Source organism: Grammomys surdaster, unplaced genomic scaffold, assembly GCF_004785775.1.
Source record: "Grammomys surdaster isolate TR1022 unplaced genomic scaffold, NIH_TR_1.0 125606, whole genome shotgun sequence".
Taxonomy (NCBI): Eukaryota; Metazoa; Chordata; class Mammalia; order Rodentia; family Muridae; genus Grammomys; species Grammomys surdaster.
Window position 1 is genome coordinate 1,943,716 of NW_021620449.1, and position 26,139 is coordinate 1,969,854.

General features: G+C 54.0%; 1 protein-coding gene across 5 annotated transcripts; it reads left to right on the forward strand.

Moving 5' to 3' along the window:
- The first annotated feature begins 852 nt into the window (after positions 1 to 852).
- Pth1r (parathyroid hormone 1 receptor) lies at positions 853 to 25,719 on the forward strand. Of its 5 annotated transcripts, XM_028787113.1 has the most exons (15): positions 853 to 1,030; positions 3,236 to 3,292; positions 16,147 to 16,249; positions 18,195 to 18,329; positions 19,972 to 20,082; positions 20,193 to 20,311; positions 20,481 to 20,575; positions 20,799 to 20,994; positions 21,394 to 21,547; positions 22,772 to 22,832; positions 23,163 to 23,229; positions 23,503 to 23,597; positions 24,167 to 24,308; positions 24,386 to 24,427; positions 25,171 to 25,688. In XM_028787113.1, exons 2-15 carry the CDS (start codon positions 3,236 to 3,238, stop codon positions 25,549 to 25,551), a joined length of 1,758 nt encoding a protein of 585 aa, XP_028642946.1. In that variant the 5' UTR covers positions 853 to 1,030; the 3' UTR covers positions 25,552 to 25,688. The 5 variants fall into 5 exon arrangements, with proteins under 5 accessions (XP_028642946.1, XP_028642949.1, XP_028642945.1 ...); XM_028787116.1 differs by lacking the exons at positions 853 to 1,030; positions 3,236 to 3,292 and adding an exon at positions 4,525 to 4,560; XM_028787112.1 differs by lacking the exons at positions 853 to 1,030; positions 3,236 to 3,292 and adding an exon at positions 5,665 to 5,784 and having other exon boundaries at positions 25,171 to 25,719.
- The last annotated feature ends 420 nt before the right edge of the window (positions 25,720 to 26,139 follow it).

Below are 26,139 nucleotides of genomic sequence, written 5' to 3' on the forward strand. Positions count from 1 at the left end.
GCCCACCCATTCTGGCATCAGTCTCACTGTGTAGCCAAGAATGAACTTGAATTTCTGATTTTCCTGCCCCCAACTCCCCCCTTCTGGGATTTCAGTCATACCCTGCCAGGTCCAGTTTAAACGGTTCTGTGAGTTACATCCATGGGAGTCAGGTGCTCTACCAACTGTGCTACACCCCTAGTTCTAGTCTCTGTTTATATGGACTTGTGTGCATGTGTGTGCCTTCATGAGTTTATGGGCACCACATGCGTGGAGCTGCCTGCAGAGGTCAGAGGGCTTTGATTGCCTGGAACTATAGGTAGTTGCAAACCACCTGATGTGGGTACTGGGAACTGAACCCTGTACCAGTGCATGTAACTGCTGAGCTATCTCTCCAGTCTCTAGTTATATTTGAGGCAGGGTCTCACTGTATAGCCCAGACCGTCCTCATGCTAACAAGCACTCTTCCACTGAGCTGGATCTCCAGCTTGGATGTCAAGTTTTCTCCCTGGGATGTGAACATGAACCGGCCCATGGCCCCATTTTCTTTCTCAAGGTGCTTAGACCTTGAATAAAATCACTTATGGATGTTATGTTCATAGCTGGTGGCAGCCAGGGATTTCTGAGGTATAGAAAAGGGCCAGAAGGATTAGACAGAGACAGCGATAGATAAAAGGGGAATTAGTCTTAGCAAGGCTTGGAAGGCTAAGGGACGTCAACTGAGGCAGAGGCTCACTGGAGGCTGAGCTGGCCCGGTGCCTGGAAGGCAAACCCATGAGCGTTGAGGGGAGGTCCTAGCTCAGGACTTCAGAACACTGGCAGGCTTGGGGTCAGGGACAAAGTCCTGAGCCATTACAGGGCTTGGTAAAAAATAATTAATTTTTCTTTTCAAGCCAGAGCTGGGACTTGGACCGTTTCCTGTCCCCACCAACAGTGTCCTTGCTCAGGCCTGAACTGGAGACACTTCTCTGGAGTTCCATGGCCTCTCCATGGCCAACCTGAGTCTGCTCCTTAACCTGAGGCCCCATTTGAAAGGCCTGTGGATTCCCAGGTAAGTTGGACTCAGGGAGCCTGGTTAGGAGGCCTGAATCCATCTGGGAGAAAGAATCAAGGTTGTGATGGCCCTGTAGTAAGCCTTTGTGTGTTTGTGCTGTGAGCTGGATGGCCCCGTAGTAAGCCTTTGTGTGTCTGTGCTGTGTGCTGGGCAGACAAGGTATGCCTTCAAGGCCCCATGTCTGTGGACCTAGTGTCATGACATCAAGACACCTGTGACCATGACATCAGCCAGAGGAAGTCTATACCTCCAGATGCCTTTGGAGTGTATCCTGACTGAAATAAAGCCTCCTGTCCTCCTGGGCCCCATCCTCCCTCCCTTTACCTTCCTGGAGGTGAGAAAGCCAGACCCTGCTGCAGAGAAGGGGGGCTGCCCAGCCAGCTGCTATGGGAGCCGTCAGTGACTCAGCTGGGTATGGGAGTGTTTATGAGCAGCCGAAATGGCTGTAAAAATGGCACCTTGCTTCACTTATGGTCTGGCCACCCTATCCTATACTGGCCCCTTGACTCAAAAAGTTTCCAGAGGGACCTGTAACTAGAGAAACGTCTGGGATTTGAAACCTGGGAGGAGTCTCAGCCTGAGGTCAGGGTTCAGCCAACCAGTTGTAAATCAGACTGGGATAAAGGCTTAGCCTAGGGTCAGGTTCATTGTGAGGGCAGAGCAGTTTGGGACTAGAGCTATTCTTAGCTTGCAAGTGACTTTGGGGCTAAATTGAGGATGAAGTTCTGGGGAAGGGGGTTGTTTCTTGGAAGCTGATGCGGGCTAGTGGTTCCACAGAGCCTCCAGGCAGGTGACAAGGGGCTTTCTGAATGAGTAAGGCCAGAGTACAGAGCTGGAAGAACTATTCAAGTCTGATGACCAAAGTGGTCCTAGGGTCTGTGTACCTTGGCTAGAGCCCTCCTCAGAGTGACAGCAGCAGAGATGGCTGCCACACCAGCAGAGGTGGAGCCAGAGTTCAGCCACTGCTTTGGTTCTGAGTTCCAATGGTCACCTTATCTCTTCCTGCTGAGCCCAGGCTGGGATCAAAGAGAAAAACACAGACCCACTGACCCTCCATAGGGCCTGCCAGTCAAAGGGTAAGACCGGATCTTCCCGACCCTAATGTGTGCTACTAGTTAATGTGTGATCCCATCCTCTCCCCATGGTGGCAATTTAACCAGAGGCCTGGGGGTGAGTTAGGTGATCACAGTGTGGAAAGTCTATTAGGGAACTCTGGAGTGAGGTACAGGAGTTGCAGCTAAGGAAATTCCCCTAAGGGACCCAGAGACCCCATGCCAGTCTAGTAATTGATAGCACTGCCCACCCTGGGCCACCCAAGGACAAATCTTTTCTTTCTTCTGTTGTTCTGTTTTGCTTTGCTTTTTGAGAGAAGATCTCACTAAGTAGCTCTGGTGTGTAACTTGCTCTATAGATCAGGAACTCCCAGATCTGTCTGCTTCTGCCTCCCAAGTGTCAGGACAAAGGGTGTGTGCCACAAACGTGCAGCCCAAGTGCAAAGATATTACTTTGTTTTCAAGTCAAGAGCTTTCTATTGTCAGAACGAAGAACTCTGCCCTATCAGCTCTTAGATGGTTCTCCATTTTGACTGAGTTCTTCTCTCATCACCAAGGAAAAGGACAGTGGTCGCCATCACATGAAATTTGGGTCACTTAGAAACACAAATCAGAGCCTGGCAGTGTGGATCTTCCATACTTGAGCATATTGGGGGCAGGTGGGGGGCAGATGCCTTCCTTTCTCAAAGAACATGGGAACTATATAAGACAGACCTGAACTCACATCAGGCACTACCAAGGGAAGACGTGAGGACACAAGTAAAAAGGAGTGTACAGTGGGATCTTGACAAGGAAACACCAAAAACCAGACAGAGGAGTAAATGTGAGCAGGCCAAAAGTCTAGCAGACAGGATCTGCTTGGGACAGCCATTCTGAAGGAAGCCGCAGTCTTTGAACACCAGGGCAAGAACCTCAAGATCAGTGGGCACAGAAGAGGGGCGTGGCAGAAGAAATGTTTGAGGAAGACAATGGAGACCTGAAGGACCCACTGTCACTGAGGTGTGGGGCCATCCTTGAGGTGGAGAGCAGGAGATGGGGGGGTGCTGAGCTCATTTGCATAAAATGTTTATGGAGAACGCATGGGTTTGCACAAGCCCTCAAAGACCCTTTGAGTCTGTGATGTCATCTGGACATTCCCCCAATTTTGCAGATGAGAAGACTGAGACCAGGATACCGGGAGAGTCCTAGTGGGCAGGACACACAATCGGTAAGTAAGCAAGCAAGGACACCATTTAACCTGGTGGTATTTTCAGGTCACCACGCTTAAAATGTCTTCCTTCAACAGGCCTTCTGTTAGCCCTCTGCTTAAGCACTCCCTACTTCCTCTGCTGCCTGATGCTCCCCACATGGTACTCAAGGAGATGGTAGACTTGGAGTTCAAAGTCTAGAACTCTGATGTCCAGCGTGGAGTACATAAACTCCATTCCCATTACTAGCTCCCATGTCTCTCACCTTCCCCTAGTCAAGGGTCTCAGGATAGCCATCAACATTTGGGGGGAAACAACGGAGTGAGGTGAAGTACAAGAGTGGGGGTCCTAGGCTCAAATTGCCCAAATTGGGGCTAGATCGAAGAACTGGAGATGCCTGACAAGCAGCTGAATAGGACGAGATATTTTTAAATACCCGGATTAAAAAAGAAGCCCCTCTAAACAGGAAATCCAGCGAAGGTCTAGACCAAGGCAGGAGGAGCACCACGCGAGTCTCGGTCCGCTAGACCCCGGGACTAGGGATGGGACAGAGGATGAAGGACCAGTCTAGGGCGGGGCAGGACTCGAGGGCGTTGGCTGCGTAGCCTGGCTCTAGCTGGAGGCGGAGCAGCTTCCCCAGGGTCCCCACATAGCCAGAACAGAACCCCACGAATGCACGGACAGAGCCCGCGGCTCGAGGCGCGGGAAGTACTAGGCGGCCTCCCCAGTGGCTCCTCTCCTGTCGCCGTCCTCTCATTATCCAGGGCCGGAAGATCGGGGGTGGTGGGTGGTCTGTGCTTTTCCAAAGGAAAGAATAAAGCCAAAGCGGGACAGCGTCCCAGCCACGGTTCTCAGGTCCCGATGTCAGAGCTCCCTAGACTGCGTCCCCGCAACGCTCATCCTTCTACTGAAAGACCCGGGGCAGGGTCTCTAGAGAGATGTCCCGGGGTGGGGGGCAGCGGGCTCGGCTCTGTCCTCCACACACCCGCCTGGGAGGCAGTGGCGGGGGCAGGGGCGGAGGAGGCCCGGGGAGGGCGCGGGGGGGGGGAGGGGGCTCCGGGCCGGGGGGGGAGGGGAGCGGCAGACGCCGAGGCGAGGGACGCGCGAGGCGGGCGGCGGCTCGGAGCAGCGGCCGGGCGGGGGGCTCTGGAGGCCAGGCAGGCCAGGGGGGGATCCCGAGAGCTCCATGAAGTCCCCCCGGGGCTGCGGACGGGGCGCTGGCTTGGGGAGGCTGTCGGGGGGGCCCCGACATTCATGGCAAGGCGGGGGCCGCGGCGGCGAGCTCGGAGTAAGTCGGGGCTTGGGGGGTGGGAGGGTCGGGAGCGCGGGGCGCGGGAGGCCGGAGTGGGGCAGGAGGGACTCGGGGCCCGGCCAGGGCGGGCCCGGCTGCTCCGTCTCCGTGTCAGTCTGCGGCGCCTCCTCGGAGCCCTGTGGAGTCGCCAGCCCCGCTGCCGCTCAGTTCGGTGGCTTTTTTGGAAACTTGCAAATGTTTTCGTAGAGGAGGGGAGGGGGGAGCGAGGGAGTGACCGAAACCGAGCTTGGGGCTTTGGAATAGTGGAGGCCAAAGCCGGGGAGCGCGGGGAGGGTGGGGGGATGGACGGTAGCTAAGGACCGACTGACAAGCAGACAGGCAGCCTCAGCGTCGGGGCAGCAGAAGCAGCTCCCGTGCGGCTCGGGCGCACGCGGCGCGGGTTCGGAGGATGGGAAAGGGGGTGCAGGGGGTGACCACCAAGGGCACGGGGGTCCAGACTGAGCCTGGGAGCCGGGCCACGATGCCGCGGGAGAGCCCGGAGCTGGCGGTAGGAACGCCGAAGGGTTCAGTGTCGTTGCAAAAGTCAGGATGGCATCCCCTAGTTGCACGCCCCGCGCAACTCAAAACGCGCCCCCTGCCCCGCCCCGACTCCCCTGTTGCCCACTGCCGCGGAGCTAAAAATAACAGCCTGGTCGCCCCCCGCAGACCGCGACCCCGACCCCTCCCCCGCCCTTCCCCCACTGGGCGTGGAGCGAAGCCACGGCTCCCAGTTCCCCCAAAGAAGGGGGGGGGGGAAAGACAGAGAGAAAGAAAGAAAGAAAAGGCGGCGCGGGAGGGGAGCGGGGGGCGGGCCGGGGGCGGGGGGCCCAGCCATATGGATGTGATTTCTCCGCTCCGAGGCAGACAGGCCGCTCAGCAGCGCTCGGCGCCCGCCCGCCGCCCGCCCGGCCTCAGGCTGCCTCCCTCCCTCCGCCCTCCCTCTCTCCTTTGCGCCGGTTCGTTCTCTTGCTCGCCCTCGGCGAATGGGCCCCGCGTCGGGCTCCGGGGCCTCGGGCCGCCCGGACGCCGGGGTCCCCTAGGCCGGGGCGTGGGCGGGGCGGCCCGGCCTGACGCAGCTCTGCACCCTCCAACCATCACCAGGGCCGGCGGCGGCTGCCCCGAGGGACGCGGCCCTAGGCGGTGGCGATGGGGGCCGCCCGGATCGCACCCAGCCTGGCGCTCCTACTCTGCTGCCCTGTGCTCAGCTCTGCTTATGCGCTGGTAAGTCTCTCTCGGTCCACACTCCAACACAGGACTCCTGGAGTTGCTTTAGGGTTCCTGGGACGAGTGTAGGCGCAAATTCTTGGGTTCTCCTAATAGTCTGAACTTTGGGATGGGACCTCCGCCCCCCCACCCCCCGCCATGAACCAGGAACCCTGGTGCCTGCTCTCTTTGGGGTGTCTTACCGTAGGTCCCAGATGCCTGAAGTTTCCCCACTTCTGAAGACTTGACTTGGGGTCCTGGCTCTGGAAACCTGTGGTTGGAGTTCCCCTACACCATGCTTCTGTGAGCATATGGCTCTGGTCGTATGTATCTTTTTCAGTGGTAACAGTGCGATTCAGGGAGTTCTGGGTGTGGAGTCTCACAGACTGCACTGAGGGGGCCTCGGTTTTCAAAAGTTTTGTTTGCACCCGGTGCTCAAAGCTGTGTGCAAGAAGTCAGAAATCACTTAGACTGAGGGTAGGATTTAGGGCCCTCTCCAATTCTCAAGATCCTACAGATGCGCAGATGTATGCACGAATGGGACCGCTTTACCCAAAGTGGAAGTCGGTTTGCCCAGAGAGGTGGGTGTGGTACGGAGGTCCTCCTGAAAGACACTAATCTCATAGTACACCTTGCAGAAGATATGTGCTGTGGGACATTCTTACGAGTGTGCTGATCTTTGGCGGGGTATTGTGCGTGGTCTGAGAGTGGACTCCAAGAGACAGAATAGTAGACATGGCTAGACAAAGAAAGGGGTTAGGATGAGAGCTCTGGACCCCAGCAGGGTGAGACTCAGGACAGCAGACAAATAGGGAGCTGGACCATGACCTCATCTTGGGCAAGGGTCTGGGAGCCATTTCTCAGAGAAGGGAGATTTTTCTGCCCTCTCATTCCCTTAGTGGTCCCATCCCAAGTGCCGAGCCTATCCCTGAATCAGCTTCTGTGACTGACTTTAAGGTCTTGTTGTCCCCGTACCCCAGTCCTGACCAAGGTCTAGAGAGACAGAGCAAGTAGCTTCCTTCACAGGACAGAGTCTCGTATTTGAAGATACAGGAGGTCTGGGACTCCTCCAGCTCAGCCTGCAGCTTGTGTGACCTTGGACTGTCTTTCTCCACACCTCAGTTGCCCATCTGTGACCTGAGAGCATGAGAGAAACATTTGCCGGACACCCTTGCTGTTTGATGTCCTCCTCCTGTTCCCATACCCTCAATTCTAGTCCAGCAAAGGACAACCAAAGCTAAAGACTGCCCCAGAAGGGAACTTGTCCACAGGGAAACAAGTTCGGAGGACCTGAGCTCGCTGTTCTGGAGACACGGGGAAGAGAGCTATTTGTTGAACTTCCCTCAGTGACTTCCCTCAGTGTACACATATATGTGCATGTGCTAGACTGGCTGATGGGTACAGTATCCTGAGTGTGTGCCTGACCGTTCGTCGGCATAAGGGTTTATGGGCGTCTGAGTCGGTCCGTAGGATTGTGTGTGCTCAGGTTCACGTGTACCCGAAGCTGTGGATCCGCACATGACTGAGGGGAGCACAGCTATATATGCATGTGTGTGCATGCACATGTGCACCCTGTGGGTGTGCACACAGGTCTATTGTTTGCTCATATCTATTCAACACATGCCTCTGAGTTTTCTGTTTGTCAGTCCGTTGTTCTAAGCACTTTATGAAGATCAGCTAGCTAAGTCTTACGCACAACCCTCTGAGAAAGGTACTTGCCCTCTTTTGTTTTTGTTATCTCTTCCAAATCCACCAATCACTATGGCTATCGGCTCTTATGATACCAAGTGACAAGCCCTGTACCTCATGTGTGGTGGAATGGAGCCCCTAGGGCCCCATAGTTCTCTGTAGGAAAGTTGACATATATGCAGAGAACTTCCTGGTTTAGAAGGGCCCTAAGCTGAAGGCAGAAAGACAGATGCCGGTGTGGCTCTACAGGGACCATGCCCCGACACTGGACCATCTCCTGCTTCAGGTCTAAGGGGTGTACAATCCAAGGAGCAGAAGTTAGGGGCAATAGTCCAAGTAGGTTTGGCCAACTCACCCACCAACCTTTGGGATCCCTGGGCTCAGCTGGAGTCAGCAAACAACTGGCAATCTGCTCGATCTCCTTCCTAAGCCTAGGGGTTCCTGCCCTGTCCAGATGTGTACAGGTACGGGCAAAGACCATTCACCTCAGCTGTCATCAAACTTACAGGCGACATGCTCAGCCAGGTCCAAGTCCAGGTTCATGTCTCCCATGACCTTGGTGGGGACAAAAGAACATCCTACTGGGGGAACACTGACCACAGGTGGACTCACTTGGTCCATCTGTCCTCACAAAGAGTAGCCTGGAGAGGGGCACAGGAGTGAAGTTTAGAGGAGGGGAAAGGCCCGAGGCTTATGAGCAGGCAAAAGGGAGTTCTTGTCCTCTGAGATTCCTTACCCTAAGAATTCTCTAGAGAACCCTCAGCTCTCATAAATGTGAAGAGGCTGTAGCAACAGAAGCTGATACTGGGCAGAGAGACGGGCCTGAGTGTGGGCTGGGACCCTTGGAGAGGGCTCCCCAGAGAAAATGAAAGCGTGATCTCTTAAGCTGGCTATGCAGGCAACGTTTCCTGGATTTTTTTTTAAAACATTTGTTATTTGTTTGTGTGTGTGCCTACGTGTGTTCGTAGGAGTGAGTTCTTTCCTTCTACCATGTAGGTTTCAGGTATTGAATTCAGATGGCAGGTACTTTATCTGATAAGCTGTCTTGCCAGCCCATAGGGGTTTGACTTTAAAAATAAGAAAGACTCATGGCTTTCTGTAGCGTCTTGAGCTAGAACCTGCCATTCATGTTTTCTCAGTCCACCCATTCTCCTGGACACTTTATGGAGAAATGACCTTGAGGTTCACATTGTAAGACTGGTAGAGGTGAGATCTGAACCACTGTAATCTAGGACTTCCGATTTCTACAGGGGAATCTTCTCAGTGAGGTGACAGCAAACTGGCCAAGAGGTCCCTGTTTGTCACTTTGAGTTTTCCTCTTTACAGATGAGACCTCTGCTACTTTACCTTTTGAATTGTTTATTTCACGGCTAACACATGAGCACACTGTTATCATTGGTTTTGTACTATTTTAATCTCTGCGTATGTGTATATGTGCATGTGTACAAGAATAAGTGTGTGGTGTGGGGATGGGGCACCCTGAAGGTCTGAGGACAGCCCGGTGTTGTCCTCACCTTCCACCTTCCTTGAGACAGAGTCACCAGGTTAGCTGGCTCTCAGGCTACTAAGGACGCTCTGGTTCTTTATGTGGGTTTGGGAATCTGGACTGTACTTCCCAATTGTGAGCAGCAAGGAGCATCCCCACTGAACCATCTCCCGAGCTCAGGAGTTCAAATGATACAGATTAAACAGAAACTATTGTGGGCACTGTCAAATACCCATCCTCTTTGTAGAGAAAGGCATTTTGTCAGTTTGGGGAGAGTCGTCTACCTCTTTTCCTATGGTTCAGATGGCACCTCTTTGTATGCATAGCAAAGAGAATGCCGTGTCTCATCCCATTTTCTTTGTTTTTAAATGAGCTTTTCCATGGGGCTGTGTGACATATGCACGCATCGTCTCACCTAACGTTGTATCTTCATGTTTGTGAATGTAAATATTTAGAATATATATTATGTTTTTTAAAAAAGAATTTGTATATATTCTTGTGGGGTTTTGTGTAGGTTTTATGCATGCATGCGCTGCTTGAGGAGGCCAGAAGAGCACATCAGATCCTTGGAGCTGAGTTTACAAGCTGTTTTAAGCCACCTGAAGTGGATGCTGGGAACAGAACTTGGGTCCTTTTACAGGAACAGTACATGCTCTTAACCACAGAGACATCTCTTCAGTCTCCAAATCCTTTATTATTATTTTCATTATTATTATTGTATGTTTTCTGTTCTGCCTGCATGTCTATGCACCGTATGCATGCAGTATCTGAGGAGGCCAGAAGAGGGCGTCAGATCCCCTGGAACTGGAATTACAGGCAGTTATGAGCCACCTTATGGGTGCAGGAAATTGAACCTGGGTCCTCTGGAAGAACAGCTAGTGCTTTTAAACAGAGAGCCATATCTCTGAGTTCTTTTTAATCCTGTATCGTATTCCAAAGTACGAACTTCATTAAACATTGATGAGCATCCGAATGGCCACTTAGATCCTTTCTCTAGTTTTCTCATTCTCTCTCTCTCTCTCTCTCTCTCTCTCTCTCTCTCTCTCTCTCTCTCTCTCTCTCTCTGTGCGTGCGTGCGTGCGTGCGTGTGTGCATGTGTGCATGTGAGAGAAGTTCCAGATGGTGGCAGAGAAGCTCCTTCAAATGCCCTCTCGGTTCACCACGTGACTGTTTCCTGGTAGGATATTTCTAGAATTTGTCTTTGCTGGGTCTGAGAACATGCACATTTTTTATTTTAATAGGCATAGCCAAATTGCCCTCTAAAAACTGCACTGGTTTATACTCACCAGGACTGACCACAGGGCCCTCTCCCTGCTGGACTGTTTCACAGGATGTGATGAGGGCCCTTTTGTTTCATCTTAACATTTTGATAGGTAAAAAAAAAATGGTGTCTCTGGTCATTTTATTTTACCCTCTGCCAGTGATTTTCGGACCTGATATTTATTATCCATCAGTTCAGGGAGTTTGCTCAGACCCATTATGCACCTTCCTGTGGGTTATTTATCTTGTGTGTATTGATCTGTCGAAGCTTTTTATATCACCTGCCCTTAAACACATCCTCTCCCACCACCCCCAACTCTCAGAACTGCCTGAGCACAGAGCAGTGGAGGGGGGCATGGGCCCTCCTGGGAACTTGGGTTTTCTTCGGAATGTTTTAATGAGGCGTCAAGCAGCCTCCCCCGGATTCCTGTTGTGGGCCTTCTGGGGACACTCCCTGGTCCGGCTACCACATCAGGAAGGCAGCTATTTCAGAGAGCCCCAGGAAAAAAAAAAGGTATAGTGGGGTTTTTTTGCAGAACCTTGAAAATGTCTTTAAGGTGACTAGGAGAGGGCAGAGTTTTCTTGGGTTTGGAGACGTTGGAGCTCCCAAGCTCCGAGGACCCCAGCTCCAGGGCAACCTGGTGCCCATGCTGAGCGCTATGAGTTGGCATTCTGCTGACCAGGCTGGTGTTAGGCTAGCCATCCCATCCTTCTGGGCCTTGGTCCTCTTGCCTAGCTCAGGTAGAGGCTGCCTATGAAGATCCACCCTGTCCTAGCAGCCAACTCTGCCATCCCAGGCTCCATCCCACTGCCTGCCCCAAAGGCGGCCACGCTGGCTGGCTGGCTGGGATGAGAGGCGTCACAGTGCCTCCCCCCAACCCCTCCCAGCCCAAAAACACAGGCAGCCTGTTCAGGAAGGCCTGGCAAGGGGGAAGAAAAGTCAGCACTTGTCAGTGGTGGCGGGGCAGGATGAGGAGCCCGTCCCAGCCTGCTGTGGCCAGCCAGATGGACAGAGGGCAGCAAGGGACAGGAGAACAGTCCCCAGCCAGCTGGCATGGGTCAGCGAGAGATGCCAGCATGGGTCCCCGTAGTAGAACCTGGAGAAAGGGTGCAGGAAGGCCAGAAGGTCACAAGAGGATCTCCCGAGAGCCAAATATTTCCTTTTTACTTTGCCGGAGGCATTCATGTCTTTGCTTAATACCAAGGCCCGATTGTCCTCTGCCCAGCTAGAGGGGTCAGCCTCATTCCAACATCAGTGCTGCTGTTGCCTCTACAGTCACGTCATCACTCATCAATTCCCTTGGTGGATGCTTGCTTGATGCAGCAAAGATAACAATCCAGGGTGCTGGAGATGTGATATTATGGCTGGCTGGTGTCTCAGCATCCGTTGTAGCTGCATGTTTCCTTTGCTCTAAGACCATTGCTTTGGTGTAAAGTATGCCTTAGATCTGCGCCTGGCCCTCTCCTTCCAACTATTCTCTAGGCCTCAGTCTCCCTTTCTGTAAAAGAGGTATGTTGTAGAAGTAAGGTTGACAAGTGTGTCAACAGACACAGAGGGTCTTGTGGGACAGTAGCATCCAGGGCTGAACACCAAATGTGTCTGCCTTCTCCAGTGGCAGGCAAGGAAGAGAAGCACGCTGTCCCTTAAGGGACTAGGCTGACCCTGGCAAAGGGGTGGCAGATGTGACCCAAGAGAGCGTCCTGCTAAGAAAATATGCAATAGAAGCTCCTTGCACAGAGGCACAAGTGTCAACCTGAAAAGGAACCCCTCCGTTTCCTCCAGTTTGTCTGAAGGGGTAGAATCTTGACATGTCTGAGATCACAGATGTGAACGTGTGGAATCTGGCAAGGAGGAGAGGAAGTTAAGAGGAGTGGCCATCATTTGGGCGATGGTATGGACAGCACTGTCTTTACCGTCGTCAGTCACCAGCCTTGACACACCAGCATACTGCCTTCATCTGCACCCTGGTACCTCCTACTTCATGATTCTTATTGGGGTCTCCCAGGAGCTAAACTAAATTAGAGCAGCCTACCAGGGATGTAGTGTCCATCTGGAATCTTAGCATCCAGAGGCTGGGGGTTCTCAGATCATGAGACTGAGACCCCCACCTGAGCTTCTGAACTCAGGGACCATCTCTTTGACAGCACACCCTCCACACTGGCAGAGCAACAGTGGGCTTGTAGGTAACCTGCTGATTTCAGCCCCTGTCTGTGTGCAGATGATCCGGAGCCTCACAAGCCTGCCTTGGTGTTGCAGGCCATTCTCCAAGCACAGAGCTAAAGTTATGTCAGCCCTTGTAAGCTCACACACTCTAGATGTGCTTGTGTCTGTACAAGAAGACTGTGTTGTGCTGTGCTGTGCTGTGCTGTGCTATCCTGTGCTGTGCTGTGCTGTGCTGTGCTGTGCTGTGCTGTGCTGTGCTGCTGGAGGGGGCTCTAGGATGGGTGAATCAGAGAGACTGTCAGGCTCATCCCTAAAGGGGAAGACAAGACTCAGGCAGCTGCTACCAGGGCAGGTGTCAGAGTCTCATTAGTACGTATGACTGACACCTGGCCATGATCCGATCTCTAGTTCCTCAATCATGCCCCTTGAGACCCAAGATGTACAGACTCTGAACCTAAGAAGATGGTAGCCCGAGCTTTTCAGACCCTGGAGCTTTGCCAAGAAGACAGCTTCCTTATACGGGAAGGAGGTGACTGGGGTGCGGAGGGGGAAGGGAGCAGCAGCAGACAGTGGTGATGTTTGCTGGTCAAAGTTGTCAGCAGTTTTCCCCCTTATCCCTCTAAGGCCAGGATAGAGGACTGGTAATCTTAGGGGTTCTGGCAGTGACCTTGAATGGTGGTGTGAGTTCAGGGGGCTATCCCAGCACACCTTACCCAGCACTGCCCCCATTCCTGGCCCCCAGTTCTCTAGGGTCCCACGATCCATCAGCCCCTTGCTGTGGACTCCTGGAAACAAGGCTGAGGAGGGGAGGTAGTGAGTTGATCGTGTTGCTCACGGTAGCTATAATAGCAGCCAGCTTTCCTCTGTCTTCTCTGCCCTGGCTTGTGATGCAATAGTTCATTTAAATCCGCACCGGCCTCACTGTCACTTGGATTATACAGGACATCTAAAGCACTGAGCTTCAGCAGCTTTGCCAGAGACACTAGTCAATGGGAGAGGTGGAGAATCCCTGATGTGCGGCTGAAAGAAAAGGGTGTCTGAGCATTCCAGATGAGGACTTGTGTGCTCTGAGGCTGGCGGGGAGGAAGCCCTGGGTAGATGGCTGCCTCTTCCCTTTGGAGAAGTGTTCCCTCATTCTGAGCCACACCTAGCATGGCAGCTCTGTCTTGAGTGGGGTGACAAAGTAGATCTTAACGCCCAGGGAGGTCAGAGGCAAGGCCATTGTCCTTGGGGATGAGTGAAGGCTTATGGAGGAGGATTTTAGAAGCGTATGACCTTCTCTGTCCAGGAGACAGGTGGAAGGTTAAGCAGCCACCCCACCCCAGGCTTCTGAGTGGAATGTTAGTTAGTCTCTGGGTGTTAGCTGGGAAATTTTCAATCCATGACTGCTTACCTCTAATCTAGGCTACCAGTTTAAACTCCCTGGTCACGTCAGTGGCTAGCCTGGCCATTAGGAAGTGAATGCATCAGCAAGTCTTCAGAGATGGGAGCTTTGGTCAGTCATTTAAGCCCACTCTATAAACTGGGACAAAACTGTGGTGATTTACATATCTTGGGAGGAGTGGCATTGGGCAGAAGGAAGGGACCATAGAAGAATGGATATGGTAGGGAAATGACAGGACAGTGGTATGGATGGTGGTTATGGAGCAAGCGGTAGCATTTGCCTATGATGGTGCTGGTCTTGATGGTGACGACCTAGGCGGATGGTGATAGTAGCCGTTCTGTGACGGTGCTCTTGGTAATGGTGATGGTAATGTTGTTGGCCCAGTTATGGCAGTGATGATGGCGGTAATGGCGGCAATGGCGGCAATGTTGATGGTAACAGCAGTATTCACGGTGGGAATGGTACTGTCAGCAATGGTGATGGCAGCCTCGGGAGTGGTGATGGTTATCTTGGTGCTGATTGGGAGGGAATACTAACTGACGGAGATATTAACCACAGTGACTGAATGAATGGTAGGGAGTAGATGCTGTAATCGGAGTGAGGTGTGTAAGAATCAGACCCTTGAGTAGCTGGATCTCCAGTGTCAGAGGCATTGGGACAGCTTCGCGGTGGCTTTGGAGGTCTCTGGATCTTAGCGAGCCTATTTGTCCTCTCTGATCCTTATCACCCTGCCCCTTATCACCCAGCTCTGTCATAAGTGTGGTCTGAAGAGTGGGAGGTCAGAGCTGTGGAGCCAGCAGCACAGGGGAATTCAGCCTTCCTGGGACCCTTAGGCCAGATCCAGGTTCTGGAAGCAGCAGACACAGACATACAAGTTAGAGAAATTCTGCAACACTCCTAGAAGCCCTCACAAAGTCCTTTGCCCACAAACATGTACACATGCATTTCCACAAACACATCAGGCTCCAGGGCCCCAATTTACGTGTTAGGCAGTTCCTTCGTGAGGACTCAATAAAAACGGGACACACAGAAGTTCACACACTGGCCAGACAGCGTGCGCGCAGCCAGTCACACGCACGCGCAAAGACACTAGCGCGCCTCCGCTAAGTAAAACCAGCAAAACTCTGCGGAGCCAATTGGAGACTCCTTGGCCTGAAAGCCGAAGCAGCTGCCGCCAAGAGACGCGGTCAATTAACTTCTCTCTGCAGCCGGGCTCCCTGACCCGAGCCGCCCACCTCCTCCCGCCGGCCCGCCCCTACCTTGACCCGCCTCCTTCCTTCCAGGCCTCCAAGTTCTCTGCCTCTCGTAGCTCCACCCTTACTAAAGGGACCCGCCTACATGGCCAGGCGTGGGCTTGCAGAGCTGCCTGTTCAGGGAGATCAGGCTGTGTTCTTTGGAATTTAAGGAAGAGGTAGACTTTCTAGGGCAGTCATAAGGTCAGAGATACATGGCTCTGACTGCCTCGGGCTGTCCCAGTGTCATACTCAGGGTGGGGATAGAACTGCCCCCAGGCAAGATGCTAGCCCCAGCTTCCAAGTCAGAGGAGACTCAGATCTTCTCCAGCAGCTACCGTCTCAGTAAGAGACTCTCTCCCTGACCCCTGCTCTGTTCTCTTTTCCGGAGTTAAAATGATGTTGCTGGGTCCCCGTGGGTGTAGAGAGTGGAAAGAGGACATTCCTGCAGAGAGGTCAACAGGAGCAAAGGCCTGTGCCGGGTTACACATGTCCTCCATCCGCAGAGTCTGCTAGGATGGAGAAACCTCCAGTGGGCTGAGGCTTCCTAGGACTGCATAGGACTGCATAGGACTGCATGTGGGGGTGCAGCCCAGCCCACTGGTTCCTCCACTCTCCCTCTTTGAGGCCCTCAGTAGGAAGGGTGAGACTCTGACCCTTCACTGGGAAAAGCACTGACTGGATGCTGGTTCAGCATGGAAAATGGTGACTGTCATGGTCCCCGGGGGCCTTGAGACTTGAAGGAATCCAGGCTGGATTTGTCTCCTCAGAGTTCAGCACTCCTGATCCAGCCCCGGATCCCCAGCAGGCAGCCAGGACCCTGTGAGGCTCCATCCTGGGACATTCCACCATTCCCATGAGCCCCAGGGGTTAGACTAGACAAAGAATGCCAGTAGATGCTGGGTTACTGGTGGACAGATAGACAAGACAGCCCCCGTTCTTTTCTCCTCCCTGTAAGGGGCAGGTCCTAGCCACTGAGTTACTATGGCTTCAGAACCTTAAAAGAGAAGCTCTGGAAGGCAGATGCTCCCATGGGGCAGATGTCCCACACTTTCTCTAAAGGGATAACCTTTGAAAGGGGTAAATCGTTGGGGAGGGTGCATGAGTTTGGGACCAGCTGCCTCACCTGGAAGTGCTGCCTACAGTCTGACCTTTGGCTTGGCAGGTGGACGTGGACGATGTCTTTACCAAAGAGGAACAGATTTTCCTGCTGCACCGTGCCCAGGCACAATGTGACAAGCTGCTCAAGGAAGTTCTGCACACAGCAGGTGGGGGTAGGGAAATGGGGTGGGCCTGAGGTCAGCAGGCAGAGAGGGTGGGAGTCCAGGAGACAGGCGGGTGAAGGACTTGTAGGCATTAACCTAGGGTGGGCTTAATAGAGGGATACCCAGTCAGAGTAAAGGCCTAAAAGAGATGGATCAGGCAGGGTGAAGTCAGCAGGCTCCGGTGATCCTTACCTTCCTGGATCCAGGAAAGTGCTGGCTGCCCAGCAGAGTCTTCACACACAGACATGACCATGCACACATACACATGTGTGTGTGTGTGTGTGTGTGTGTGTGTAAGTGTAAGTGGGGCAGAGAGATTGGAAAAATTGCTAAAAAATATATGGGGTTCCCAATGCAGATGACAGGCAAAGCACAGGGTCCTAGTGGATTTAGATGGGGAGCGGCAAGCCAGGAACTTTGATGAGGGTGCTGGTCCCTAACAGGGTGGGCTGGGCCAACTTCCTTAAAGAAAAGAGAGCCAAGCCATGCCTAGAAGGGTGAGAAGCTCTCTGAAACCCAGAGCTCTTGCATAGAAGCAGAGGCCCTAGAGCTAGATAGGATGAGTAGGATACAGGACGGGGAAGGGTGTGTGTGACTCGGCCATAGTCTGGACAGAGGGTGTTTGGCCTACAGAGGACCCCCCCCCCAGCATCTCTAAGGGACCTTTGTCATGAGGAAGGAAGACATCTCCCATCTAGTCTCACAGTTCTGATCCCCCATCTCAGGGGTCTCCCCTCTGCCCCCTTCCTTGAGTTTATTTCCTGGACACAGGTATAGACTACATTGACATCCATCCAGGCTTCTGAGGTCTGGCTGATCTCATCAGCAGAGGATGCCAGACCCTGGCTTACTGTCCCTCCTTATTGGCAGCTTTCTCCCTGGAGCTGGCTCTCGGGTTCCTGGGATCCAGCAGTAGTGTATACCCAGGACACAAGCAAATGGTGACAGATTCGCTATGAGCCATGTGGACTTTGTTCACATTCGTAAAGACTCCCTCTGCATACTGAGCTTCACCTATCCTGGCCCACCTGTGGCTCCCAGTCACAACAAGGGTAGGGACAAAGGAATAACTCATGTGATCCTAAATGGGGCCCTAGTTCCTAGGTTTCCTAGTTGTGGAACCCACAGTTTGGGTCAATCTCTGGCTCCTTCTCATCCATCATGGAATCCCTCCCTGAGGGTGGAGGCAGGAAAATGCTGTCAGTCTTTGTCACCCAGTCCAGGTTGCCTGGACTCAGCTTCCCACAAACCTCAATATAGGAGGGTACCCAAGGAAGGTACCCTGGCTTGGCCTATATCTGAAGTCACACAAGTCAGATGGTGAGAAGGACTTTCTGGCTAAGGACAGAAGCCTCCAGTGTCTTTTCAAGGAAGAAAGGTCAGGCCCCAGCTCAGATGGTATCCTCAAGGGCTCTTGCAGAAGCTGCAAGCCCTGACCCGAGTGTTCCAGGACAGAGGATGGAGAAGGTGGGCTTATGTGTCCACTCCTAACACCATGCACTCTTTACTCCTGGCTGTGTGCAGGCCTCCTCACCTGCACAGCATGCTAGCTAGCCTACTTGGTTTTCACCTTTACCCCTCCATCCACCTCTCCCAGATTTGCTACCATGCGCCCTCTGGTGGGCTGTTCCCTCCTTCCCTTCGTGGTTCTGCCTGCTGGGCTGCCAGCCTTTCCACTTTCTAGCTGACCCCAACTCATAGATCACTCACCACTTTGAGCCACTACTGACCAGCTCTACTTCCTGGTTGTTTCTCCACCTGTACTGTGCAAACACAGTATAGTTTCCGAGTCACTTGCTTGTCCTTCCTGATCTTCCAGCAGCCTGAGTATCAGCATCCTTGGTAGGCTCAACTCATTGTAAAAAGGGGGAGCCAGTGAGGGGGCAGGCAGTAGCCAGGGCTGTGGTTACAGCACAGCCGATGGCTAGAACCACCCTGATTTCTCCAGCCAACATAATGGAGTCAGACAAGGGGTGGACACCAGCATCTACATCAGGGAAGCCCAGAAAAGAGAAGGCGTCGGGAAAGTTCTACCCTGAGTCTAAAGAGAACAAGGATGTGCCCACTGGCAGCAGGCGTCGAGGTATGTCTGTCCATCCTGCACCCTACCTGCCCCCCCCTTAGGCAGTCATTTGCCCAGGCTCAGGTCCACCTGTCTCCATCAATGTGAGTTCCTACGGGAAGTCAGAGACCACAGCTCCCTTGCCAGAAAAGCAGGCCAGGAGACAGCCCAAGAGGTATCACGAGTGAGGGTGGGGGTGGGGTCAGGTGGGTTGGGTGGCCTCATCACACAAGGAGATATGCAGAATAGACTCTCCAGCAGTCCCCAGAAAAGGATCCAGAGCTACAGGAAACCCATGATCCACTGAGGTAAAGAGAGAGGACAGAGTCCCGAGAGACAGAGTCAGGGAGAGAGGCAGAGAGACAGAGAGGGAACAAGATGCTCAACCCAAAAGTCTGGTATGTCAAAGGAAGTACACAAAGACACATAGTGGGAAGAGCCACAGACACAGCAAGAGAGGAGGGCAGCCTCAGAGGGGTGGAGACAGACAGTGAGACAAGGAGAGAAGAGGAGAGAGAGAAACACGGTTGCCTCAGGGAGGTGAGGAGAGACAAACACAGAGCCCAAACTGTGGCCACAAGGCCAGTTAGAGCCAGCAGGGTGGGCAGCAGATTCCAGATGGGCCACATCTGGGAGCCTGTGGTCACCCTGCGGCTCCCCAGGGACCAGAGGGAATTGTGGGCCTGGATGGGTGGGGCTGGGAATATGGCGCCCAGGACAGAGAGCCTTTCACCGAGCTGGGCGTGTCCAGCCCTCAAGGCTGCCTTCCAGGGAGGTTAGAGTCCTGTGGTCAAAGCCCTGCAGTGGGGGTAGAGGGGGCTCTCAGCTGGGGTGGAATGTGGATGATCTGGAGGCTGGGGACCCTCTGAGGTCACTTAGAAAGGCTGTCAGGGCTCCAAAGTGAGACATATCACTGTCCTTTGAAACTCAACGTTAGCACTCAGGTTTAGAGGATGGTACACCTACTGAGAGGTCAGTCTTTTGGGCAGGCCTGGATAGAAGAAGTCTAGGCTGATATCCATCAACTTCCCAAGAGGAAATGGAAACACAGAGAGTGGGGGACACCTGTGTGAGGTCAGCAGTGCCTCTTTAGAAGTTTAGCTGGCATGGAGAACCAGACTTCCTCCTGTGGTCTCCAGGGAAGGGTCACATAGGGAGCCTCTGAGCTGAGGGAAAATCTGAGAAAATGCTCTTCTTCAAACTGGGGGTAGGGGCAGGTGGATCCCTGTGAGTTCAAGGCCAGCCTGGTCTGTCTACAGAGTGAAACAATCTCAACACCCACCCCCCCCCCCCTCTCTCTCTCTAACTCTCTTCTTCAGAGACACCTAGAAGGTCGGACCAAAGGCCCTTGAGGCCAGGGCCTGTGTGGTGTAGCTTCAGTGTGGCATCCACTGCTCTTGACCTTTGTCAGACCAGATGATACCTGGAAAATGGGACTCGTGTTTAATAACTCATCACAGGGTCTGCAGTAAATTCTCTGAAGCCAGTGGGTTTAGGGAGCAAGGGGAAGTAAAGGCTCAATATGTTCTTTCTAGAATGCCCTAAACCTGAAGTTTCCAGTCACCAGCATCCTGCCCCTGTGTGTGTTTATGCCTCTGGGCCTTGACTATGGCTTTGACTCTGTCCTTCCTCATCCTCTACCCTCTGTTTTCTCTGGGCACAGGGCGTCCCTGTCTACCAGAATGGGACAACATCGTTTGCTGGCCATTAGGGGCACCAGGTGAAGTGGTGGCAGTACCTTGTCCCGATTACATTTATGACTTCAATCACAAAGGTGAGGCTAGCCAAATGGGCGGGGAACCGAGGGACGCGTAAAATGGAGTTCAGAGCCTCAGTAGCTCCAAACCTCCTTTTGCCTGTCCTGACTGTCCCATGGCCCTACAGGCCATGCCTACAGACGCTGTGACCGCAATGGCAGCTGGGAAGTGGTTCCAGGGCACAACCGGACATGGGCCAACTACAGCGAGTGCCTCAAGTTCATGACCAATGAGACTCGGGAACGGGTGCGCACCTCCTCCCTCCCAAGCCTGATCCTAAGACCACACCTACTCCACTAGTGAACCTCAACCTAGCCCCGGCTCTCCTAGCCTTTACTTCTCCAGCAACCTTAATTTGTTCTCCACTTTGCCCTTAGTGACCACCCTGAGTCCCTGTTCTCTGTTTTTTGCGCAGGAGGTATTTGACCGCCTGGGCATGATCTACACCGTGGGATACTCCATGTCTCTTGCTTCCCTCACCGTTGCTGTGCTCATCCTAGCCTATTTTAGGTGGGCGGGGCGAGGAGTGGGGCGAGGGTAGGGCAAAGCCGGCGAGGGGTGGAGCGTGATCTAGGGTGAGGCCGGAGGGGTCCAGGGTGCGAGCCTCCTTTTTCCCCTTCACTGCATCCATTCCCCCCCTGCGTGATGTCCCCACTTACGGCGCACAGCCCAGCTTCCTGCCCACCGCTGCGTCCCCCGTGGCCTCACCCACGGTGATGTCGCACGCCCGCAGGCGACTGCACTGCACGCGCAACTACATCCACATGCACATGTTCCTGTCGTTTATGCTGCGCGCCGCAAGCATCTTCGTGAAGGACGCTGTGCTCTACTCTGGCTTCACGCTGGATGAGGCCGAGCGCCTCACAGAGGAAGAGTTGCATATCATCGCGCAGGTGCCGCCTCCGCCCGCCGCTGCCGCCGTTGGCTATGTGAGTGCCCCTGTGCCACCCACCATGCCCCTTCCAACAGCAGCCCCGCCCTCCCCCTGCCTGTCTCTTGCTACCTCCTCCAGCTTCAGGCCAGCAAACCACCCCACAGGGACCCTCACGCGGCTCAGCTCACCACACACCTTCTCCCCACCCCCACCTCCCCTCCTTACTCCCAGTGTTCCCTCTTCCCTCCACACTGGAGGGCCCCAACCTCTCCTCCCCATTGCCTTACCGCCTGCTGCTAACACCCTAGCCCCACACCAGGTCCCAACCCAGCTAACTGCACCAGTCCCAACCCAGCAGCCTAGAGGGAACTTCCTTCTCCCCCTAATTCGAACCAAACCCTGCCTATAAGATGCAGGTTCTACCTTTTGGAACTAACTCTGGTTGGTCTCTTAGGCTGGCTGCCGAGTGGCCGTGACCTTCTTCCTCTACTTCCTGGCTACCAACTACTACTGGATTCTGGTGGAGGGGCTGTATTTGCACAGCCTCATCTTCATGGCCTTTTTCTCAGAGAAGAAGTACCTGTGGGGCTTCACCATCTTTGGCTGGGGTACGGAGTCCAGTGTGGTGGGTAGGGTGGAAGTGGACCAGAGTCAGGCACTCCCACAGGGTATGTCCTGTCTCTCAGTTTTGTAGCAGGCTGGGGGCTTGCCCATCCTGCTGCGACTAACTCCCTCCCAGCTCTGAGGGACTCCACTTGTCTATGGGCAGGGCTCACCCAGTGCTATTGACTTGGCCTGGCATTTCAGCTCTCTTAGGGTGATAATTCCTGGGGATGCGATGAGGGTAAACTTGGGACCAGAGTAGGATCTAAAGTCACCAGTTAGCCTGGGGTTGGGGGTATAGTCTGGAGCCTCCTTCTACCCAGAGCCTTGAGGGAGGGGCTCACATCTGTTCCCAGAGGTGAGGTCCAGGGCCAGCAGCTCAGACCATTTCACTTTAGCCTCTCTGCAGTGGCTTCCCGGGATGCTGCGGTCCTACCGTCCCCCCTTGGGCCCTTGGATCTAGTTACTGATAATCGTTCATCACTGCTGGCAGCTCCAGAGCTTGGCTGGGCCCTGGGGAAAGTTGCCAGATGGTGGAGGGGTAGGCCGGTGGCTCGAGGCTCCGGGCTCAGCATCTAGAAAGCCTTCATCTCTCCAGCCTTGGCACATGCCCTACCCCTGACCTCACCACGGCAAGTCCCAGAGCTGGGCAGATCTGGGCCTGATTCCAGGAACTAACACAAGCTGCTGGGTGGGCTGGAAACATGTGGATTAGGGAGCACACAGAACCTTATGATCTGGGAATGTCACACCCTTACCACAAACCCAGGTGACACTTTTTCCCTCCAAGGATCCACCAGGCTGGGAATAAAGCTGGGGGAGGGGGAGTCAGGCTCCCTTCACCCTGGAAGATAACCTTTACTTCACCCTCATCCGTGAAAGCTAAGACCTTTCAATCCAGGCTTGGAGAGGGAGTTTCCGAACAGAAAAAAATGCTAGTCACCGGCTTGCTCTCCATGGGTGCTCTAAGCCCAGAGCAGAATGATCTGGGATAAGCTGTCAATACCATGTTATTTTTTGCATGTGCCCAGCAGGTGTGCACAGATGCTCACAGGAAGCAAGGGACCTAAATGGGGCAGAGAGCTGCCTTGAGTTTTGAGGGCTGGCACCTCAGGCTGTTAGGTTAAACAGCCATGTGCCTAGGGTGAGGGGTGGGGGCAGCAAGCCGAGGAAAGTCATAGGGTTTGGGGTGCAATTAACACCCCTCACAGTGCCCCCTCGCCACACAGGTCTGCCGGCTGTCTTCGTGGCTGTGTGGGTCGGTGTCAGAGCAACCTTGGCCAACACTGGGTAGGTCAAGCGGCAAAGTATATGTGTGGGGGTGGGGGTGTGGGACCAGGGACCTTGACACCGCTGGAAATGCTCTGGTTTCCCTCTTCTGTGAATCACGGGGGAGAATCCATGCCCCATTGGCTCCGGCCTCAGGAATTCTTGATTAGCCTTCAGCCGGGAACCACCTCAGGGTCACAGAAGATGACTTCCATGAGTGCCTGAAGCATGGACACATGCAGTTCTCGTCCTGTGCCCTTAACAACTCTTGTCAGAGCAGGACAAATCTGGGACCCAGGTGGGCTGACTGAGAAGGAAGTGGCCAGTGGCTAATGCTTCACCTTTCCGTAGATGCTGGGACCTGAGCTCCGGGCACAAGAAGTGGATTATCCAGGTGCCCATCCTGGCATCTGTTGTGGTGAGCAGGGGTTGGGGGCAGTGTGGTTACGAGCCTCCGTGACTAACCCTTAACAAGAATATCTGTGATGGCTTCCCTGGATTCCAAGGACCCGAAACCCAAAGACCTGAAGACCACATGATTCCTACTGCAGGCTAGATGGGGACGCTAAGGGCCCTAGGAAGCCACCTAGAGATGCAGTGACAGACTAGGGCATGTGACATGGCCATGGGTCCACGAATCCTTGTGCCATGCTGGTAGGATGTAGTCTCCAACACAGCCTCTGTCCCACAGCTCAACTTCATCCTCTTCATCAACATCATCCGAGTGCTTGCCACTAAGCTTCGGGAGACCAATGCGGGCCGGTGTGACACCAGGCAGCAGTACCGGTGAGTTCTGGCTCTTGGGATTCAGGGTGGAATTCAGGGTCACTGTTGGCTAGCACCATGTTCCCAAGAGAAGACAAGGTCCCATGGTTGAGCTTGTGAGAGGAGCCTCTGGCTCTGGTCCACTCCAGCCCTGCCTGCACAGCACTGCTGGGTCATACTATCAAGCTTTACACTAGAGCGAAGGTCTACAAGTGTGCTACACACCCAGCCACCCTCGGACAGCTGCACTGAGGGAATCAAAGGGGCAGGTGGGTAGATGTCGGCTCCAATAAGACATCTCCTCAGGAGAAACCCAAGAGTTAGGTCCCAGGAGAATGAGTGCATGCCAGCAGGTATGCATAGGGCCCAGGGAAAGAGTGACTGCACTTGTTGTCTACTGGAGGACACCATCCAAGAAGCCACGTAGCACTTTGCCTCCTGGAAGGAGCTGTCCTTGGCTGAACTTGGTTGCCAAGCCACAGTAGCCAGAGCCCTCACTTCTGGAGCTTGGGCCTGGGGTGGTGTGGGAGGATGGCGCGCTCTGTTGTGGGGCAAGGAACACGGCCTAACCTGCATGCCCCGATGGCCAGGAAGCTGCTCAGGTCCACGTTGGTGCTTGTGCCGCTCTTCGGTGTCCATTACACCGTCTTCATGGCCTTGCCGTACACCGAGGTCTCAGGGACACTGTGGCAGATCCAGATGCACTACGAGATGCTCTTCAACTCCTTCCAGGTGTGTGAGCTGCCTGAGGTCCTGGGACAGGGTCGGGGGTGAGATGTGGTCCTGATTGTGTGTGCCTCTCTCGACAGGGATTTTTTGTTGCCATCATATACTGTTTCTGCAATGGTGAGGTAAGCAAGGGTGATATGGTAGTAGCAGGCATGGGTGAGGTGGTAGAAGGCAGGGGTGAGGTAGTAGGAGCAGGCAGGGGTGAGGTAGGAGGAGCAGGTAGGGGTGAGGTGGTAGGAGCAGGCAGGGGTGAGGTGGTAGGAGCAGGCAGGAGTGAGGTGGTAGGAGCAGGCAGGGGTGAGGTGGTAGGAGCAGGCAGGGGTGAGGTGGCAGGAGCAGGCAGGGGTGAGGTGGCAGAAGCAGTCAGGGGTGAGGTGGCAGGAGCAGGCAGGGGTGAGGTGGCAGGAGCAGGCAGGGGTGAGGTGGTAGGAGCAGGCAGGGGTGAGGTGGTAGGAACAAGCAGGGGTTCCTTAAGCCCTGTCCCTACATTCTCTGCCCTGCCTCCATTCTTTCTTTGCTCCTCAAGAACCTTCCTGACCACACTGTGAAGGTACAGAGAAGGCCTCAAAGATGACTCAGGCGCAGAATGTACTGGGGTGTGTGGGCTCTTCCATGGGTGGCATAGCAAGCTGTCCCTCAGCCCCAGAGAAGAAGTTTTTTAGAACTCAGTCTGAGGGCTCAGCCATCTTTGGGCCATCTGAGCTTTTGGATTCTGGCCGTGTCCCTTTCTGTATTCTGAAGATTGGGCTCAGATTAACCTTGGGCTTCTCCAGTAGTCTCCTATCATTTAATCCAGGGATGGTGGCAGGGAAACATGGCGAAGGGTTAAGGGCACACCTGACTGCCACCTGTCTATCTCCCCAAGGTGCAGGCAGAGATTAGGAAGTCTTGGAGCCGCTGGACACTGGCATTGGACTTCAAGCGTAAAGCACGGAGTGGAAGTAGCAGCTATAGCTACGGCCCAATGGTGTCTCACACGAGTGTGACCAATGTGGGCCCCCGAGCAGGACTTAGCCTTCCCCTCAGCCCCCGCCTGCTTCCTACCACCACCAATGGCCACTCCCAGCTGCCTGGTCATGCCAAGCCAGGTGCTCCAGCCGTTGAGAATGAGACCACACCAGTTACTATGGCAGTTCCCAAGGACGATGGATTTCTTAATGGCTCCTGCTCGGGCCTGGATGAGGAGGCCTCTGGGTCTGCACGGCCACCTCCATTGTTGCAGGAAGAATGGGAAACAGTCATGTGACTGGGCACCAAGGGGCTGGACCGCGGGCATGGGCAAATGGACAGATGGACCAAGAAGCCAGTGTTTGGCTGGTTGTCTATTCAGGACTGGACCAGGAAGATGAACAAAAGGAAAAAAGAAAAAAGAAAAAGAAGGGAGCTGTGTGTGGCTTCCTGTGTTGCGCTCAAGGATGCCTGGGTCTGGGAACCATGAGGGTTGGAGAATACTCTGCACAGGGTTGGGAGAAGGACCCTGGGTCTCATTACATAGGAAGGGTCTGGGATTTGGGGACTCAGCACTGTCCAACAGAAGAGAGACTCTGCTCTCAAGGCCCAGAGAAGGGCCTCCGAGCTAGCTCAGTTAGTAGAGCACTTGACCCAGGACACACGAGGCTCTAGTTTGTTCCCAGCACCTCATAAACAAGGCTAGCATCTGTAAGCCCAGTCCTCTGGAGATGGAGCTAAGAGGATCAGAGATTCAAGGACATCTTTGGCTACATAGATAAGTTGGGAGGTAGCCAGGGGTACATGAGACCATGTCTTAAAAAAGCAAAACAAAACAAACATTGCCCAGAGAGGGTCATGCTTGCAGGAATCACAACAGCTAGGT

Bases quoted from the DNA above. Each gene is read 5' to 3' on its own strand.
- Pth1r (XM_028787112.1), top strand. From the start codon at position 5,710: ATGGGGGCCGCCCGGATCGCACCCAGCCTGGCGCTCCTACTCTGCTGC. The intron at 20,576-20,798 runs GTGGGCGGGGCG...GCACGCCCGCAG, and splicing joins CTCATCCTAGCCTATTTTAG to GCGACTGCACTGCACGCGCA. The intron at 24,309-24,385 runs GTGTGTGAGCTG...CTCTCTCGACAG, and splicing joins TGCTCTTCAACTCCTTCCAG to GGATTTTTTGTTGCCATCAT.